The 19,797-nt window shown below is 40.2% G+C and overlaps 2 protein-coding genes and 1 pseudogene across 2 annotated transcripts; all 3 read right to left on the bottom strand.

The window, feature by feature from the left end:
* Positions 1-742: 742 nt before the first annotated feature.
* LOC103892848 (keratin-associated protein 9-2-like) lies at positions 743-1,267 on the bottom strand (annotated as a pseudogene).
* A 5,431-nt stretch (positions 1,268-6,698) lies between these two features.
* LOC100450189 (keratin-associated protein 9-6) lies at positions 6,699-7,181 on the bottom strand. Its single transcript, XM_009251770.1, has one exon. The coding sequence runs from the start codon at positions 7,179-7,181 to the stop codon at positions 6,699-6,701; it is 483 nt and encodes a 160-aa protein (XP_009250045.1).
* Positions 7,182-16,724: 9,543 nt separating this feature from the next.
* LOC100447272 (keratin-associated protein 9-2) lies at positions 16,725-17,719 on the bottom strand. Its single transcript, XM_002827558.5, has one exon. The coding sequence runs from the start codon at positions 17,715-17,717 to the stop codon at positions 17,193-17,195; it is 525 nt and encodes a 174-aa protein (XP_002827604.4). The 5' UTR covers positions 17,718-17,719; the 3' UTR covers positions 16,725-17,192.
* Between the last annotated feature and the right edge of the window lie 2,078 nt (positions 17,720-19,797).

Genomic DNA, 19,797 nt, shown 5'->3' with positions numbered 1-19,797 from the left:
CAATGTAATTTTTACTTTAATGAGAGTTAAATATAAGTGCTCTTGGACAGAAAGAGAAGACCCAACCTTAAATCTGAGTCTGCATTTTTAGCTAAATAACATCACACATTAAAATTTTCCTCAGCAGGAAAGTGGAGGTAATAAAACATGACTGTCTGTTTTTACAATCAAATTAGGTAACATGTATGGTATGCAATATGTGTGTAAATCCCATATCAGGAATGCCCTAAAATAAAAAAAAACCCACCATGTGAGATGAAGGACAGTTTTGAGTTTATTAAGAAACATATAGGTAAGAGTCCCTGTTTCTAGAGAGATAACCCAAAATGATCATGAAACAAATAAGGATAAAAGAACCACGAGGAGGACATTGAAAATGAAAACATGATTGTGAAGATTATTGATCAGTTGCAAAACCTAAGTTTCTTAGATAAACAGAATGAAGCTCTTGACTTTAGAGTCAAGCGGAGACCATGACTCCAAATTGAAAATACATGAAGGTGGCACATGATCCGCAAGGTGTAAAGAAAAAGAGAATCAGGATGAAGTACTCTACCCTCACTCAAGCTGATTCACAAGATGTTAAACATGCAGAGAAGTCATAAAAATTAGGGTGAGCAAAGTTCACCCTAAGTTCACTTTGTTGGTTGTCATCACAGTTTGAAAGTAAATTTGTCCCCCAGAAGATAAATCTGTTGCCAGAGGGTTACTGTATGGGGATGATGGTCCTCTGCGGAACTGATCAGCAGCAAGCAGGCTGACAGCAGCTGGTCACACAGGTGGGCTGGAAACAAGTGGTCCTGCAGCAGGTGGTCTCACAGCAGGCTGGGCGGCAGCAGGGCTGGCAGCAGCTGGAGCCACAGCTCTGGTTGAGGCAACCAGGCAGGCAGACACTCATGGGGTGGTAGCAGGTTCTCCTGCAGTAGACGGGTGCACAGGAGCCGGGCTGGCAGCAGCTGGACCCACAGCTGGTTTGGCCACAGCAGCTGGACCCTCAGCAGGTGGGCTGGCAGCAGGGTGTGCTGCAGCAGGAAGGCTGGCAGCAGCTGGTCACACAGGTGGGCTGGCAGCAGGTTGTCCTGCAGCAGGTGTTTTGACAGCAAGTTGGGCGGCAGCAAGGCTGGCAGCAGCTGGACACACAGCAGGAGGGCTGGCAGCAGAGTGTGCTGCGGCAGGTGGTCACAGTGGTGGGCTTCCAGCAAGTGGTCCTGCAGCAGGTGGTCCTGCAGCATGTAGGCTGACAGCAAGGGGAGCAGCAGTGGGTCATGGTGTCAGGGGTGGAGGGTGGGCTTCTGTTCAGAGGTGAGTTTCCCAGAATCTGATGACCCCTTGTAATCTGGACCTTTTATACACCTGGCCTCCAAAGTTTCCACCAATCAGCAGGACTTTTCCTTGTTGCTGTTTACTTTGTTTTCCACAGTCATTTTGGTATTGTCAAAGGGGACGTTGTTTCCTAAAGGTTATGAATCTTTTGAAAGTAAGGGTTTAATCTGTTGCTTAATTGTAGTTTACTCATAGAAAGTTTGTTTTCAATAAAAGGAAGCCCGTCTCATCATCTGCATCATTCCTGATGTGACCATCTTCTGATTATGTGATAGTTCCTGGTGACCAGTTAGGCTCAGGAAGTTCTCTCTACCCAGCCTCCTTCTTTGATTGTATGTAGATTGGGAAGTGTCTGTGGGGAGAAGCGTGATGCTGATGTGTTCACAACGACTAAATGAATTCATGTCTGTGGCCTAGACTGTTCACCCACCAAAGTCTGATTCAAGACTAACAGGTATTGCTCTCTGTACAACCCACACCACCTGTGTCTTTCAGCTCCATCAAAGTCACTTGGGAAGAGGGTGATTGGTACATTGTGTTTTATGTGTCAGAGAGAACCAAAGCAGGTGGGTACAAGGAGAAGTCCAGTGGGATTTAGATAACATCAGGCAATCTATGCCCTGGGGTGACCATTCATCTTGATTTGTCTGAAAGTGACGGGCTTACCAGGATGAGAATGTGGGGCTTTCTGTAACATAACTGCTTTAGATTCAGGCAAACCTGCATGAGCTGTGGTTCTAGCTCTAACTCTGGTACTAACACAGTCAGGGCCATTTCTTCTCTCTCTGTCTATTTCTTTTTAATGAAGGAATTAGATAAGTTGAGATGATACCTGATTTGTTTTGGAGTTCTAACATATTTAAACATTTTTTAGGTATACCATTCATTTTGGAAGAATGCAAATTATTAATTTCCAACTTGATATAACTGTAAATACATCTGTGTTGCCATTACCGGGTTAGGAAATAGAAATTAATCCCATTCCCTTTCAGTTATATTTCCTTACTCATCCCCCAAAACCGCTAATCACTCTATCAAGTTGTAACCCTGTAGGTCAATTTGGCTTTTCCTTTTTTACTTCTGTGTGAATAAAAATTACAATATTTGTTTCTCAATTTCTTTCGCATAATCGGAGGTAATAATTATCGCCTAGTCATTTTGCACTCTTCAAGTCAGCAGATTAGAAGGCAGAGAACAGAGTTGGTGAGGGGTAATTATCCTGAAGGCATAGAATGTAGGAGAATGTATCTGTAGCTCAGGAGATTTACTGAATATGTTAATTTACTAGCACTGCCATGATAAACCACTACAAACCAAGTGGCTGAAATTTATTTTCTCACAGTTCTGAAGGCTAGTAGTCTGAATTTAAGGTGTTGACAAGGTTGTTTTTACCTGAGGACTGTTAGGAAAGTATCTATTCCAGGTGTCTCTCCTTGACTTGTAAATGTCTGTCTTCTCCATGTGTCTCTTACATGATCTTCCTTCTAGATGCACATAGCGTCTGAACTTCCCCATTCTATACAGGCATCAGTCCTATCGAATCAGAGGCCTAACTTGTTCCAATATGACCTGATCTTAACTAATTACGTTTTCAATGACCTCATTTGAATATGAATTTTGGGGGACTCATTCAACCCATAACACTGGAGAATCTCGTACTGTGTCCATGCCCAGTGATAACCACAAGTGAGTGAAAACAGCAATCACAGTGGACAATGGTACAGTAACTAGTGGCTCAGACCCTTTGGGCAGGAACATCTGGGTTACTCCTTCTGGAAATTATCTAGAGTAGCAAAAGTGCTGGACAGTGGTGAAGGAAATACAGACTTTTGATAATTAATGGAGATTATTACTGTCAGGTGCACCCTATTATAGCAGCAGTAACTGTTGCTTGTTCCATTGGCCTTCATTTTACATATCTCTCCCCCTCCTTTTTTGCTTCTTAATTTCTCCTTCCTTCCTTCTTTCCTTCCTTCCTCCCTCCCTCCCTCTCTCTTTCTTCTTTTTCTTTCTTTCTTTCTTTCTTTCTTTCTTTCTTTCTTTCTTTCTTTCTTTCTTTCTTTCTTTCTTTCTTTCTTTCTTTCTTTCTCTTTCCTTCTTTCTTTCTTTTTCTTTCTTTCTGCTTTTTCTCTCTCTCCTTCCTTCCTTTTCTCTCTTTCTTTCCTCCTTCTTTTCTTCCTTCCATCCCTCCTTTCCTTCTTCCTTCCCTCTCTCCTTCCCTCTCTCCTTCCCTCTTCTTCCTTCCCCCCTTCTTTCCTTCCTTCCTTTCTTCTCTCTTTCTTTCTCTTTCTTTCATTTTTCCATCTTTCTTCTTCCTCTCATTTTCTGTTTTTCCTCTTTCTCCTCTTCCTTTCCTCCTCCTCTTCCTTCTTCTAGAGTTTGTGGCTGTCCACCACATTTAAGAAGCAAAGACTGAGTCTGTGTGGAGCAAATGGTAGATTGTAGATAGGATTTCCTTATCCCATTCCTATATCTTGGATCTTAGTATGCTCAGACCAATAAGCATTTGCCAGAATCTGCATCTCTGTGCCTACGGGCTTTTGTATTGTAACTGCAGAAAGTCATGTCGCCTGTGCATGCCACACAGAGAAAAACACTCAACCAATGATTCCAGAGAGCTGATTTGTGAAGATTCTAGCTTCCTCATTCCTGAAGTAGGATAATTCTAATTTGTTTGTTTTTCATTATTTCTGATGATAGTACTTTGTTTGGTTTAAGCTTTAATTGGTCACTGTGATACTAGTTTAATAGTCTACCCTTTTCTGTATCACTTCTCTAATACCTGCTGGTGTGATCTGCACTTTCCAATAAACTACTTTCACTGGAATATTTTTCTTGGAGTTTGTTATGGGAAAACCAAACTCTGATATTACATTTCCTCTCTCAGACTCAATTTTCTCATCTCTACAGTGGGAACATTAATACCTACTTTGAATGCTTCTTCAAGAATTAATGATAATGTTCATAAAACATTTAATCAATACCCATTAAATAGTAGGTAACCTAGGACATATTAGTTTTTTTTTTGTCCAGAGAACTTCTAATTTTAACGTTGAAGATAAGAATACATGAATAATAATTAACCAGATCAACTCACTTCTTTCTTTACTAGCTTTATTGAGGCATAATTGATAAATAAAAATAAAATTGTGTACATTTAATGTGTACGAGGTGAAGTTTTGAGATATATATACTTATTGTGAATCATCATATATTCCTTAGCTCACATAGTTACCATTTCCTTTTTATTTTTGTGGTGTAAACACTTCAGATCTACCTTCTTAGCACATTTCAGGTATAAGATAAAGCATTTTTGTTAACTATAGTCACGTTGCTGTACACTAGATCTGCAGAACTGACTCATCTTGCATAACTGATGTTGGTCAAAGAGACTGTGATAGTCCTTCAGCTTCTTTACCTCATTATGCAACAACTATCGCAGTCAGTGGCTTTTGTCCCTTAGCTGAGTCTTCTGAGCATTCTAGATACACCGCCTCAGAAGCTGGTATCTGTCCTGGAAAACTACATTGTTAGCTCCTCAGAGGTATTTCTACCACTTCCATGCCGGTAGGAGGTCCCAAGAAGGTGGCCCAGGTCCCTAACTTTTCTAATTCTCTCAGGGCCAGTATCAACGAATCCCTCCATGACTGAATACTTCAGTTGCATCATCAGTTCAGGAACAAAAGCACCAGTTTTCCATCTATCATGACTTCCATGAATGAGAAAGTTCTTCCACGTTTCCTCCTTCTGATTTCCCTGGAAACACAGGTTTTTGGTTTCTTGAGATGCTGCCTATTTGCCTCACAAAACTCAGAAGGTTGCTTTATACCTTTATGGTTTGTGCGAAGTCATACATGCCCATTGCATGGTCCCTCAATCCCCAAGTTTGTTTCACTTAATTTTCCTAATAACATTTTGATTTGAGGGACAATTTGACTTAATGTGGCTTAACGTATGGTCCATATTTTCGAAGGAATAACTTAAATTCTTTTTGCTTTGTCAACAGGTATCGAGGAGAAGGAAGCCATATAAGAATATTATTTACATGATACCAGGAAAAAAATCCCCAAATGAGATCCTCTCTCATGATGACATGATGCATTCTCAAAATTTTCTGATGCAGATTAATTGAATAAATAGCTGGTCAAAGACTGAGACAAAAAGGGATCCTCACTCAGGGCAGCTATTAAATGCAGTCCCTGTTGTCATCCCATGTAGCTATTACTCACTGAGGTGTGGACAACTAATTTGGGAAGACCTTTGTGAACAGAAATGTTATCTTCAAATATGAGAGATTATACCTCCCACATTAAATAAACTCAAGTGCATGTCTTGCTATTGCCGAGTCTCAATATCATTTCTACTTTACTGAGAGTTAAATGTAAGTGTTCTTGGGCAGAAAGAGAAGCTCTCACCTTGGACCACAGTCTGTCCTTTACTAGCTCCATAAAATCACACATTAAATTGTTCTCAGTTGAAAAATTGAGGTAATAATACATAATAATAATTCTGTTTTCAGAATCAAATTGGATAATATATATGGCATGCAATATGAGTGTAAATCCCATATCAGCAATTCTGTAAAATAAAACACCACATGAGATGAAGGATGGTTCAGAATTTATTCAGAAACATATAGGTAAGAATCCCTGCTACTAAGGACATAGGCCAAAGTTACCATGAAAAGAAGAAAGAAGGTTAAAAGAACCATGATGACAAAATTGAAAACAAAAATATGATTGTAAAGATTATTGATCAGTTGCAGAAACCTAAGTTTCTTAGAAGGAGAGAATGAAGCTCTTGACTTTAGAGTCGAATGGAGACCGTGACTCCACGTTGAGAATACATGAAACTGGCACATGATCCACAAAGTGTAAGGAAAAAAGAATCAGGATGAAGTATTCTGCCCTCCCTCAAGCTGATTCACAAGATTTTAAACATGCAAAGAAATAAAAAAAAATTGGTGAAAGCATACTGTGTATCAGTAAAGTTTGAAAGTAAATTTGTCTTCTGAAAGATAAGTGAGTTGGGGCCGGGTGTGGTAGCTCACACCTGTAATCCCAGCACTTTGGGAGGCTGAGGCAGGTGGATCACTTGAGGGCAGGAGTTCCAGACAAGCCTGATCAACATGGGGAAACCCTGTCTCTACTAAAAATACAAAAAATTAGCCAGGGGTGGTGGCACAGGCATGTAATCCCAGCTACTCAGGAGGCTGAGGCAGGAGAATCACTTGAACCCAGGATGGAGGTTGCAGCGAGCCGAGAGCGTGCTGCTGCACTCCAGCCTGGGTGACAGCGAGGCTCCGTCTCAAAAGAAAAAAAAGTCAGTTGAGCAGAAGGTTGTTGTGTGAGGATGATGATCCTCTGTGGTGCTGCTCAGCAACAAGAAGGCTGGCAGCAGCTGGACACACAGCAGGCTGGGCAGTAGCAGGGCTGGCAGCAGCTGGATCCACAGCTCAGGTTTAGGCAACCAGGCAGGCAGGCAGTCGTGGGGTGGTAGCAGGTTCTTCTGCAGTACACAGGTGCACAGGAGCTGCTCTGGCCATAGCTGGACCCACAGCTGGTTTGGCCACAGCAGCTGGACCCACAGCAGGTGGGCTGGTAGCAGGGCGTGCTGCAGCAGGAAGGCTGGCAGCAGCTGGTCACACAGGTGGGCTGGCAGCAGGTTGTCCTGCAGCCGGTGTTTTGACAGCAAGTTGGGCGGCAGCAAGGCTGGCAGCAGCTGGACACACAGCAGGAGGGCTGGCAACAGGGTGTGCTGCTGCAGGTGGTCACAGTGGTGGGCTTCCAGCAAGTGGTCCTGCAGCAGGTGGTCCTGCAGCATGTAGGCTGACAGCAAGGGGAGCAACAGTGGGTCATGGTGTCGGGGTGGAGGGTGGGCTTCTGTTCAGAGGTGAGTTTCCCAGAATCTGATGACTCCTTGCAATCTGGACCTTTTATACATGTGGCCTCCAAAGTTTCCATCAGTCAGCAGGATTTTTCTTTCTTGCTGTTTACAATTGTTTTCCATAGTCTGTTTGGCGTTGTCAAAGAGGAAGTCATTTCCTAAATGTTATGAATCTTTGGAAAGTAAGGGCTTAATCTGTTTCTTAATTGTGAATTACTCGTAGAAACTTTGTTTCAGATTAAAGGAAGGCAATCTCATCATCAGCTTTGTTCCTGCTCTGACCATCATTTCGTCATGTGATAGTTCCTGGTGACTGGGGAGTCTCAGGAACTTCTCTCTGCCCAGTCTCATCCTTTGGCTGTATGCAGACTGGGAAGTGTCTGTGGGGAGAAGCATGATGTTGATATATTCACAGGGGTGAATTGAATCCATGCTTGGGACCAAGACTGTTCACCCACCAAAGTCTGATTCAAGACTGACAGGCATCTCTCTATGTACAACCTACTTTACCTGTCTCTTCCAGTTCTATAGAAGCCTCTTGGGAAGAGGGTGTTCGGCACAATGTGTTCCACGTGGCAGAGCAGAGCCAAAGCAAACACATAGAAAGAGGAGGTGTTCACTGGAATTCACAAAGCATCAAGCAATCTACGTGCTGGGGTGACCATTCATCCTGATTTGCCTGGGACTGAGGGGCTTACCAGCATGAGAATGTGGGACTGGGAATTACTGTGACATTACTGCTTTAGGTCCAGGCAAAGCAGTATGAGCTGTGGCTCTAGCCCTAATCCAGGTTAATGGCACAATCATTGCCATTTCTCTGTCTCTGTCTCTGTCTCTGTCTCTCTGTCTCTCTCTGTTTTCAATGAGGGAATTAGATGAGTTGAGATGATATCTGATTCCTCTTTGAGGTCTACCATGTTTAAAACTTTTTAAATTATACCATTCATTTCAGAAGAGTGCAAATTATGAATTTCCAACTTGATATAATATTACATTGTAAAAACATCTAAGTCCCCATTACCAGTTTACAAAATAGAAATTAATTCCATTCCCTTCAAATTATATCTTTTTACCTATCTCCAAAGGTAGCTAGTCACTATCAAGTTTTAATCCTGTAGGTCAGTTTTGGCTTTTTCTTTGACTTTTATGTAAATAAAAATTATAGAATTTGCTTCACTGTGTTTTTGGCATAATCAAAAGCAGCAATTATAACCTGGTCATTTCATTTTGGATTCTTCATGTTAGCAGACCAGCAGGTAGATAAAGGAGTTAATATTCCATGAGGGATAATTTTCATGAAGCCATAGAGTGTAGGGAGAATATATCTGAAACTCAAGAGATTTACTATATATATTAAAGTATTACACTGCCATTAAAAACTATGGCAAATCAAGTGGCTGAAGTTTATTTTCTCACAGTTCTGAAGGCTAAAATAAAGGTGTTGGCAATGTTGTTTTCATGTGAGGGCTGTGAGGGAAGTATCTGTTCCAATTCTCTCTCCTTGACCTGTAGATGTTTATCTTCTTCATGTGTCTCTTACATCATCTTCCCTCTGTATGCATCCTGTTTGAATTTCTCCTTTTTATACAGACATCAGTCATATTGAATCAGAAGCACAATTTATTCCAATATGACCTTATCTTACCATATTGCATTTAAATGACCGTATTTGACTGGATTAAGAAAATGTGGCACATCTACACCATGGAATACTATGCAGCCATAAGAAATGATGAGTTCATGTCCTTTGTAGGGACATGGATGAAATTGGAAATCATCATTCTCAGTAAACTATCGCAAGAACAAAAAACCAAACACCGCATATTCTCACTCATAGGTGGGAATTGAACAATGAGAACACATGGACACAGGAAGGGGAACATCACACTTCAGGGACTGTTGTGGGTTGGGGGGAGGGGGGAGGGATAACATTGGGAGATATACCTAATGCTAGATGACGAGTTGGTGGGTGCAGTGCACCAGCATGGCACATGTATACATATGTAACTTACTGCACATTGGGCACATGTACCATAAAACCTAAAGTATAATAATAATAATAATAATAATAATAATTACAATAAAAGAAAAAAAAATAAATGACCGTATTTGAATATGAGTTCTTGGGGACACAATTCGACCCATAACCTTGGAATATCTCGTAGTGTATCCATGCCCAGTGATAAACACAAATGAGTAACAAATGCAACCACAGTTGGACAATGGTATAGTAAGTAACTAGAGGGTAAGACCCATCAGGCAGGAAGTTCTGAGCTTCCTCATCAGGCAATTATCTAGACCAACAGGAGTGCTGGACAGTGGTGAAGGGAGTATAGAACTGGTGGAAACTGATGGAGATTATGAATCTCAGAAGCACCCTATTACAGCAGTAGTTTCTTTTCCCTTCCCTTCCCTTCCCTTCCTTTCCCCTCCCCTCCCCTCCCCTCTCTTTGTCTTCTTTCTTTCTTTCTCTCTTTCTTTCTTTCTTTCCTTCTTTCCTTTTCCTTCCTTCCTTCCGTCCATCCTTCCTTCCTTCCTTCCTTCCTTTTTACTCTCTCTTTCCTTCTCTCTCTTGCTCTCTTTCTTCCTCTGTTTCTTTCTTCCTGTCTGTGTATATTGTCTTCTTCCCATATCTTTCCTAGTTTTTCCTCCTCTCTCACCTTCTGTTCTTCCTCTTCCTCCTCCTCCTCTTTCTCCTAGAGTTCATGGCTGTCCACTACATTTAAGAAGGAAAGATTGGACTTGAATGGAGCAAACGTTACTGTAGACAGGTCTTCATTACCATACCTGTATATCATGGAACTTAGGGTGCTCGTACCAATTTCCATCTGCCTGAATCTGCGTCTCTGTGCCTTAGGGCTCTTGTATTGCAACTACAGAAAGTCATGTCACCTGTGCACGCTACAGGGAGAAAAATATTCAGCTGAAAATTCTGAAGAGTGGATTTATACAGACTCTAGTTTCTTCACTCCTGAAGTTTGAGAATTCAAAGTTGTGTGTTTTTCATCATTTCTGAAAAATTTCCCTTTAGCTTAAGCTTCAGTTGATCTCTGTGATACTGGCTTAATAGTATACCCTTTTCTGTATCACTTCCACAATCCCTTCTGGCATGTTCTGCCCTTCCTAATACACTGTATTCATTGGAATCTTTTTCTCAGAGTATCTTCTGGGAAAAACCAAACTATGACATTACATCTCTCAGCCTCAATTTCCTCATCTCTACAATTAGAACACTAATGCCTACCTTGAAAGTTTTTTCAATAATTAATGATAATGTACGTAAAAGATTTACACAATATCCATCAAATGACAGGCAACTGAAAACATATTATTTCTTTTCTCTCCAGAAAATTCCTAAACTAATTTTAATGTTGATGATAAGAATATATTTATAATAATTAACTAGATCAACCTTTTTTCTTTTACTTTAAGTTCCAGGACACATGTGCAGAATGTGCAGGATTGTTGAGTGGGTATACATGTGCCATGATTGTTTGCTGCACCTATCAACCTGTCCTCTAGGTCTTAAGCCCTGCATGCATTAGGTATTTGTCCTAATGCTCTCCCTCCCCTTGCCTCCAACCCCCCCAACAGGCCCTGGTGTGTGAAGTTCCTCTCCCTGTGTCTGTGTGTTCTCGTTGATCAACTCTTACTTATGAGCGAGATCATGCGGTGTTTGGTTTTCTGCTCCTGTGTTACTTTGCTGAGAATGATGGCTTCCAGCTTCTTCCATGTCCCTGCAAAGGACATGAACTCATTGTCTTTATGGCTGCATAGGATTCCATGGTGTATATGTGCCACATTTTCTTTATCCAGTCTATCATTGATGGGCATTTGGGTTGGTTCCAAGTCTTTGCTATTGTAAATACTGCTGCAATAAACATATATGTGCATTTTTTTAAATTATACTTTAAGTTTTAGGGTACATGTGCACAATGTGCAGGTTAGTTACATACGTATACATGTGCCATGCTGGTGTGCTGCACCCATTAACTCGTCATTTAGCATGAGCATGTGTTTTTATAGTAGAATCGTTTATATTCCTTTGAGTATATACCTGGTAATAGGATTGCTGAGTCAAATGGTTTTTCTGGTTCTAGATCCTTGAGGAATTGCCACACTGTCTTACACAGTGGTTGAACTAATTTACAATCCCACCAACAGTGTAAAAGCGTTCCTATTTCTCCACAGCCTCGCCAGCATCTATTGTTTCCTGACTTTTTAATAATCACCATTATGACTGGCATGAGACGGTATCTCACTGTGGTTTTGATTTGCATTTCTCTAATGATCGATGATGATGAGCTTTTTTCCATATGTTTGTTGACCACATAAAAGTCTTCTTTTGAGAAGTGTCTGTTCATATCCTTTTCCTACTTTTTGATGAGGTTGTTTGTTTTTCTTGTAAACTTGTTTAAGTTCCTTGTAGATTCTGGATTTTAGATCTTTGTCAGATGGGTAGATTGCAAAAATTCTCTCCCATTCTATAGGTTGTATGTTCTCTCTGATGATAGTTTATTTTGCTGTGCAGAAGCTATTTAGTTTAATTAGATCCCATTTGTCAATTTTGGCTTTTGTTGTGATTGTTTTTGGCATTTTTGTCATGAAGTCTTTGCCCATGTCTATGTCCTGAAAGTTATTGCCTAGGTTTTCTTCCAGGGTTTTTATGATTTTGGGTTTCACATTTAAGTCTTCAATCCATCTTGAGTTAACCTTTGTATAAGGTATAATGAAGGGGTCCAGTTTCAGTTTTCTGCATATGGCTAGCCAGTTTTCCCAGCCCAGTTTATTAAATAGGGAATCTTTTCCCCATTGCTTGTTTTTGTCAGGTTTGTCAAAGATCAGATGGTTGTAGATGTGTGGTGTTATTTCTGAGGTCTCAGTTCTGTTCCATTTGTCTATATATCTGTTTTGATACCTGTACCATGCTGTTGTGGTTACAGTTGCCTTGTAGTATAGTTTGAAGTCAGGTAGCGTGATACCTCCTGCTTTGTTCTTTTGTTTAGGATTGTCTTCGTGATACAAGCTCTCTTTTGGTTCCATATGAAATTTAAAGTAGTTTTTTTTTTTTTTTAAATTTTGTGAAGAAAGTCAAGGTTAACTTGATGGGAATAGCATTTAATCTATAAATTACTTCGGGCAGCATGGCCATTTTCATGATATTGATTATTTCTATCCATGATCATGTAATGTTTTTCAATTTGTTTGTGTCCTCTCTTATTTCCTTGAGCAGTGGTTTATAGTTTCCCTTGAAGAGGTCCTTCACATCTCTTGTAAGTTGTATTCCTAGGTATTTTATTCTCTTTGTTGCAATTGTGAATGGGAGTTCACTCATGATTTGGCTCTCTGCTTGTCTATTATTGGTATATAAGAATGCTTGTGATTTTTGCACATTGATTTTGTATCTTGAGACTTTGTTAAAGTTGCTTATCAGCTTAAGGAGTTTTTGGGATGAGACACTGAGGTTTTCTAAATATAGAATCACATCATCTGCAAACAAAGACAATTTGACTTCCTCTCTTCATATCTGAATGCCCTTTATTTCTTTCTCTTGCCTGATTGTCCTGGCCAGAACTTCCAATACTATGTTGAATAGGAGTGGTGAGAGAGGGCGTTCTCGTCTTGTGCCATTTTCAAAGGGAATGCTTCCAGCTTTTGCCCATTCAGTGTAATATTGGCTATGGGTTTGTCAAAAATAGCTCTTATCATTTTGAGATATGTTCCATCAATACCTAGTTTATTGAGAGTTTTTAACATGAAGGATGTTGAATTTTATTGAAGGCCTCTTCTGCATCTATTGAGATAATCATGTGGTTTTTATCATTGGTTCTGTTTATGTGATGGATTATGTTTATTGATTTGCATATGTTGAACCAGCCTTGCATCCCAGGGATGAAGCAATTTGATCATGGTGGATAAGCTTTTTGATGTGCTGCTAGATTTGGTTTTTACTAACTTTATTGAGGTATAACTGAATAAAAATTGTATATATTTAAGGTATACAAAGTGATGTTTTGATATATATATTTATAGTGAGATATTCACCACAGTGAAGCTAATTCACATATTCATTAGCTCACACACTTGCCATTTCAGGTGTAAAATAAAGTATTTTTTGCTATAGCCACACTACTGTACACTAGGTCTGCAGAACTTATTCACCTTGCATAACTGATCTTGGCTGAAGTGAATGTTTTAGGTCTTCATCTCCTTTACCCTGTCACCCCAGAAGAATCACAGTCAATGGGTTTTGTCTCTTAGCCAAGTCTTCAAAGCATTCTAGGTACACAGCCTCAGAAGTTGGCATCTGTCCTGGAAGTCTACATTGTTTGCTCATCAGAGGTATTTCTAGCACTCCCATGTTGGTAGGAGGTCCCACAAAGGTAATCCAGGTCCCAGACTTTTCTATTTCTCTCAGAGCCAGTATAAATCAGTCCTTCCATTAGTGAATGCTTGAGTTGTACGATCAGTTCAGGGCCAAAAGCACCAGTCATCTGTCTACCATGACTTCTACGAATGTACACATTTTTCTACTTTCAGTCTTTCTTACATTCTTCTGATTTCCCTGAAAACACAAATATTTATTTCCTTTAGATGCTTAATTTTGGCCTCATAAAACATAGAAGATTGTTTTAACCCATTAGATAGCTCAGAGATTATGGATTATGCAAAGTCATATATGCCTGTTGCATAGTGTCTCAATCCTAAACTTTGTCCTTACTTAATTTTCCTGATAACATTTTTATCAGGAAGTCAAATTGCCTAAATGTTGCATAAGGTATGGTCTGTATTTTACATGGAATTACTTAATTCCATTTTGCTTTTTCAATGAAATTTCAGGAGGAGGCCAGATATGAATTTGATTTATTTGATATGAAGGAATTAGTCTCTTCAAATGAGGATACGATGCATTCTGAAAAGTTTTTGATGTGTCCTCTTGAAAACCAGAACAAGGCAAACATGCCATATCTCACCACTCCTATTCAAAATAGTAATGAAAGTCCTAGCCAGAGAAATATGGCAAGAGAAATAAAGTAAAGGTATCTAGATAGGAAAAGTGGAAGTTAAACTATCTCTCTGTGTGAATAAGATTTTACACCCAGAAAACCTCATAGTGTCTACCCCAAAACTCCTTGATCTGATTAGCAACTTCAGCAGAGTTTCAGGATACAAAATTATTGTACAAAAATCAGTAGCATTCCTATACACCAACAACATCCAAGTTGAGAGCCAAATCAATAATGTAATCCTTTTCACAATAGCCACAAAAAACAACAAAATACCTAGGAATAGAGCCAACCAGGGAGGTGAAAGATCTCTACAACAAGAATTGCAAAACACTGCTCAAAGAAATTAAAGATGACACAAACAAATTGAAACACATTTTAGGCTCATGGGTAGAAAGAATCAATATTGTTAAAATGGCCATACTCCCTAAAGCAATTTACAGATTCAATACCACCCCTGTCAAACTACCAATGACAGCCTTCACAGAATGAGAAAAAAAAGTTTTACAATTCATATGGAACCAAAAAACAGCCTGAATGGCCAAGGCAATCCTAAGCAAAAATAACAAAGCCGAAGACATCACTTTAACTGATTTCAAACTACATTACAGGCTAAAATAACCAAAACCGCATGGTACTGGTACAAAAACAGACACATAGACCAATGGAACAGAATACACAACCCAGAAATAATGTTGCACACCTACAACATGTGATCTTCAGCAAAGTTGATGAAAATAGGCAATGGGGAAAAGACTCCTGATTTAATAAATGGTGCTGAGATAACTGGCTAGTCATTTGCAGAAGATTGAAACTTGACCCCTTCCTTACATGGTATACAAAAATCAACTCAAGATGGATCAAAGACATACATGTAAAACCCAAGGCTATAAAAACCCTGGCAGACAACCTAGGCAATACCACTCTAAACACAGGACTAGGCAAGGATTTTATGATGAAGTCACCAAAAGTAATTGTAAAAAGAGAAAAAATTGTCAAATGGGATCTAATTAAACTAAAGAGCTTCTGCGCAGCAAAAGAAACTATCAACAGAGTAAACAGACAACCTACAGAATAGGAGAGTATATTTGCAAGCTATCTATCCGACAAAGGTCTAATATCCAGAATCTGTAAGGAAGTTAAACAAATTTACAAGCAAAAACCAAACAATCTCATTAGAAAGTGGTCAAAGGACATGAACAGACACTTTTAAAAACAAGACATTCAAGCGGCCAAAAAGGATATGAACAAATGATCAACATCACTGATCATTAGAGAAATGCAAGTTAAAACCACAATGAGATGCCCTCTGACACAAATCAGAATAGCTCTTATTAAAGTCAAAAAATAAAAGATGCTGGCAAGTTTTTGTAGAAAAAGGAACACTTATACACTGTTGGTGGAATTGTACATTAGTTTAACCATTATGGAAAGCAGTTTTGGGATCTCTCAAAGAACTTAGAATTAATATTTGACCCAGCAATTCAATTATTGGGTATACACCCAAATGAATATAAATTGTTCTACCATAAAGACACATGCATGCGTATGTTCATTGCAGCACTACTCACAATAGCAAAGACATAGAGTCAACTTAAAATGTACGTCAAAAGTAGACTGGATAAAGAAAACGTGTTACATATACACCATAGAATACTACACAGAAAAAAAAGGAAAAAAAGAACAAGATAATGTCCTTTGCAGCAACACAGATGGAGCTGGAGGCCATTATCCCAAGGGAACTAACACAGGAACAGAAAACCAAATACCACATGTTCTCACATAAGAGTGGGGGCCAAACATTGAATACATATGAACACAAAGAAGGGAACAACAGACACTGGAACTTACCTGTGGATGGACTGTGGGAGGAGAATGAGGATCAAAAAACTGCCTATCGGGTATTATGCTTATTACCTGGGTGAAAAATTAATCTGCCCACCAAACCCTGCAACACACAATTTAACTATAAAATAAACCGGCACACATACCCCTGAACCTTAAAAAAAGGTTAAAAAATTTCTTTGATGCACGTGAATTGAATTATTGGCTGGTATAGGCCAATAGGATCCCTGCATTCATGACAGCTGTTAAATGCAGACCCTGCTGCTGTATCATGTAGCTGTTGCTCACTGACGGGTGGGCAATTAATTTGGGAAGACTTTTGTGAATTGAAATGTTATCTCTTGCCAAATACTAGAGATGATTCTTTCCATTGTTAAATAAACTCAAGTGCATAACTTGCTAGTGCTGAGTCCCAATGTCATTTCTACTTTATTGAGAGTTAAATGTAAGTGTCTTTGGATAGAGAAGACGCAACCTTGCATCAGAGTCTGTCAACTATTAGCTACATAACATCACATATTAAAATTTTCCCAGTTGGAAAATGGAGGCAATAATACATGACTGTCTGTTTTGAGAATCAAATTGGATAATACATATGGTATGTGATATATGTGTAAATCCCACGTCAGGAATGCTTTCAGATAAAACATATCACCATATGGGATGAATAATAGTTCCAAATTTATTTATTAAGAAATATATAGGTAAGATCCCTGGTTATAGGGAGATAACCCAAAGTGATCATTAAAAGAAGGAAGCAGGATACAAGAATCATGAGTATATTGAAAAGAAAACATAGTTGTGAAGATTCTTAATCATTTGCAGCAACTTAAGTTTCTTAAGTGAAGAGAATGTAGCTCTTGACTTTTGAGTCAAAGCTGAGACCATGACTCAAAATTGAGAACACATGAAGCTGGCACATGATTCACAAGGTATAAGAAAAAGAGAATCAGGATGAAGTATTCTGCCCTTCCTCAAGCTGATTCACAAGATTTTAAACATGCAGAGAATTCATAAAAATTTGGGTGAGAACATGGTGGCTGTCAGCAGTAAGGTAAATTAGTCCTCCAAAAGATAAGTCAGTTGAGCAGAAGGTTGTTGTGTGAAGATGGTGGTTCTCTAGGGACTTGATCAGCAGCAAAAAGGCTGGCAGCAGCTGGACACACAGGTGGGCTGGAAGCAAGTGGTCCTGCAGCAGGTGGTCTCACAGCAGGCTGGGCGGCAGCAGGGCTGGCAGCAGCTGGAGCCACAGCTCTGGTTGAAGCAACCAGGCAGGCAGACAGTCGTGGGGTGGTAGCAGGCTCTTCTGCAGTACACAGGTGCACAGGAGCTGCTCTGACCATAGCTGGACCCACAGCTGGTTTGGCCACAGCAGCTGGACCCACAGCAGGTGGGCTGGCAGCAGGATGTGCTGCAGCAGGAAGGCTGGCAGCAGCTGGTCACACAGGTGGGCTGGCAGCAGGTTGTCCTGCAGCAGGTGTTTTGACAGCAAGTTGGGTGGCAGCAAGGCTGGCAGCAGCTGGACACACAGCAGGAGGGCTGACAGCAGGGTGTGCTGCTGCAGGTGGTCACAGTGGTGGGCTTCCAGCAAGTGGTCCTGCAGCAGGTGGTCCTGCAGCATGTAGGCTGACAGCAAGGGGAGCAACAGTGGGTCATGGTGTCAGGGGTGGTGGGTGTGCTTCTGTTCAGAGGTGAGTTTCCCAGAATTTGATGACCCCTTGTAATCTGGACCTTTTATACACCTGGCTTCCAAAGTTTCCACCAATCAGCAGGACTTTTCCTTGTTGCTGTTAACATTGTTTTCCACAGTCCCTTTGGTATTGTCAAAGGAGACGTGGTTTCCTAAAGGTTATGAATCTTTTGAAAGTAAGGGTTTAATCTGTTTCTTAATTGTGAATTACTCTTAGAAACTTCCTTTCAGATAAAAGGAAACCTGTCTCATCATCAGCATCATTCCTGCTGTGACCATCATCTAGTCATGTGATAGTTCTTGGTGATCTGGGAAGCTCAGGAAGTTCTCTCTGCCCAGCCTCATGGTTGGCTGTATGTAGACTGGGAAGTGTCTGTGGGGAGAAGCATGATGCCAATATATTTACAGTGACAAAATGAATCCATACCTGGGCCCAAGACAATTCACCCACCAAATTCTGACTCAAGACTAACAGGCATCTCTCTGTGCAATCCTCACCACCTGTCTTTCAGTTCTTTGAACGTCACTTGGGAAGAGAGTGTCTGTCACAGTGTGTTCCATGTGGCAGAGCAGATCGAGAGCAGGTGGATGGAGAGAAATCCACTGGTCTTTAGACAGCATCAAGCAATCTACGCCCAGGGGTGACCATTCATTCTCACTTGTCTGAGAGTGTGGGGATTACCAGGATGAGAATGTAGACCTTTCTATGACATAACTGCTTGAGATTCAGGCCAACGTGCATAAGCTGTGGCTCTAGCCATAACCCTGGTTACTAGCACAGGCAGTGTCATTTCTTCTCTTTCTTTCTTAGACGGAGTCTTGCTCTGTCGCCTAGGCTGGAGTGCAGTGGTGTGATCTCGGCTCACTGCAACATCCGATTCCCGGGTTCAAGGGATTCTCCTGCCTCAGCCTCCCGAGTAGCTGAGACTACAGATGCCCGCCACCATGCCCTACTAATTTTTGTATTTTTAGTAGAGAGAGAGTTTCACCATATTTGTCAGGCTGGTCTCGAACTCCTGACCTTGTGAGCTGCCCGCCTCGCCCTCCCAAAGTGCTGATATTACAGGCGTGAGCCACCATCCACAGCCTCTCCTTCTATTTAATGAAGTAATTAGATGAGTTGAGATGACACCTGATTCATCATGGCGTTCTAACATGTTTAAAACATTTTCTAGGAATACCATTCATTTCAGAGGACTGCAAATTATTAATTTCCAACTTGATACATTATTATATTGTAAATATATCTATGCCTCCATTACATCTATGTTAGGAAATAGAAATTAATCCCATTCTCTCCCAATTATATCCTCTTACTCATTCCTAAAGACAGCTAATCCCTCTGTCAAGTTGTAATCCTGTAGGTAACTTCTGGCTTTAAAAAATATTCATGTAAATAAAAATTATAGTATTTGCTTCTCTATTTCTTTAGCATAATCAAAAGTTTTTGGACTCTTCATGTCAGGAGAGCAGCAGACAGAGAAAGGAGTTACTATTTGGTGAGGGGTAATTATCCTCAAGCCATGTAGTGTAGGAGAATATATCTATAGCTCAGGAGATTTACTGAGTATATTAATTTACTAGCAGTGCCATGATAAATTACTGCAAACCAAGTGGCCTATATTTGTTTTTTCATAGTTCCTAAGGCCTCTAGTCTGAAATTAAGCTGTTGGCAACGTTGTTTTCTTCTGAAGTCTATGAGGGAAGTATCTGTTCCAGGTCTCTCTCCTTGACTTGTAGATGTCTATCATTTCCATGTGTGTTTGACGTAAGTTTTCTACTATATGCATACTGTCTCTGAATTTCCCCCTTGTGTATAGATATCAGTCATATTTAATCAGAAGCCTAATTGTTTCCAATATGACCTTTTCTTATCACATAACATTTTAAATGATTATATTTGAATATGAATTTTGGAGGACACAAATTAACCCATAACACTGCAGAATCTCACAGTGTGTCCATGCCCAGTGATACACAAAAGAGTAAAAACAGTAATCACAGCAGACAGTGGTATAGTAACCAGGGGCTCAGACTCTTCAGGAA

The sequence above is a fragment of the Pongo abelii genome, chromosome 19 (assembly GCF_028885655.2).
Source record: "Pongo abelii isolate AG06213 chromosome 19, NHGRI_mPonAbe1-v2.0_pri, whole genome shotgun sequence".
NCBI lineage: Eukaryota > Metazoa > Chordata > Mammalia > Primates > Hominidae > Pongo > Pongo abelii.
This window is presented reverse-complemented; position numbering and strand designations above follow the sequence as displayed.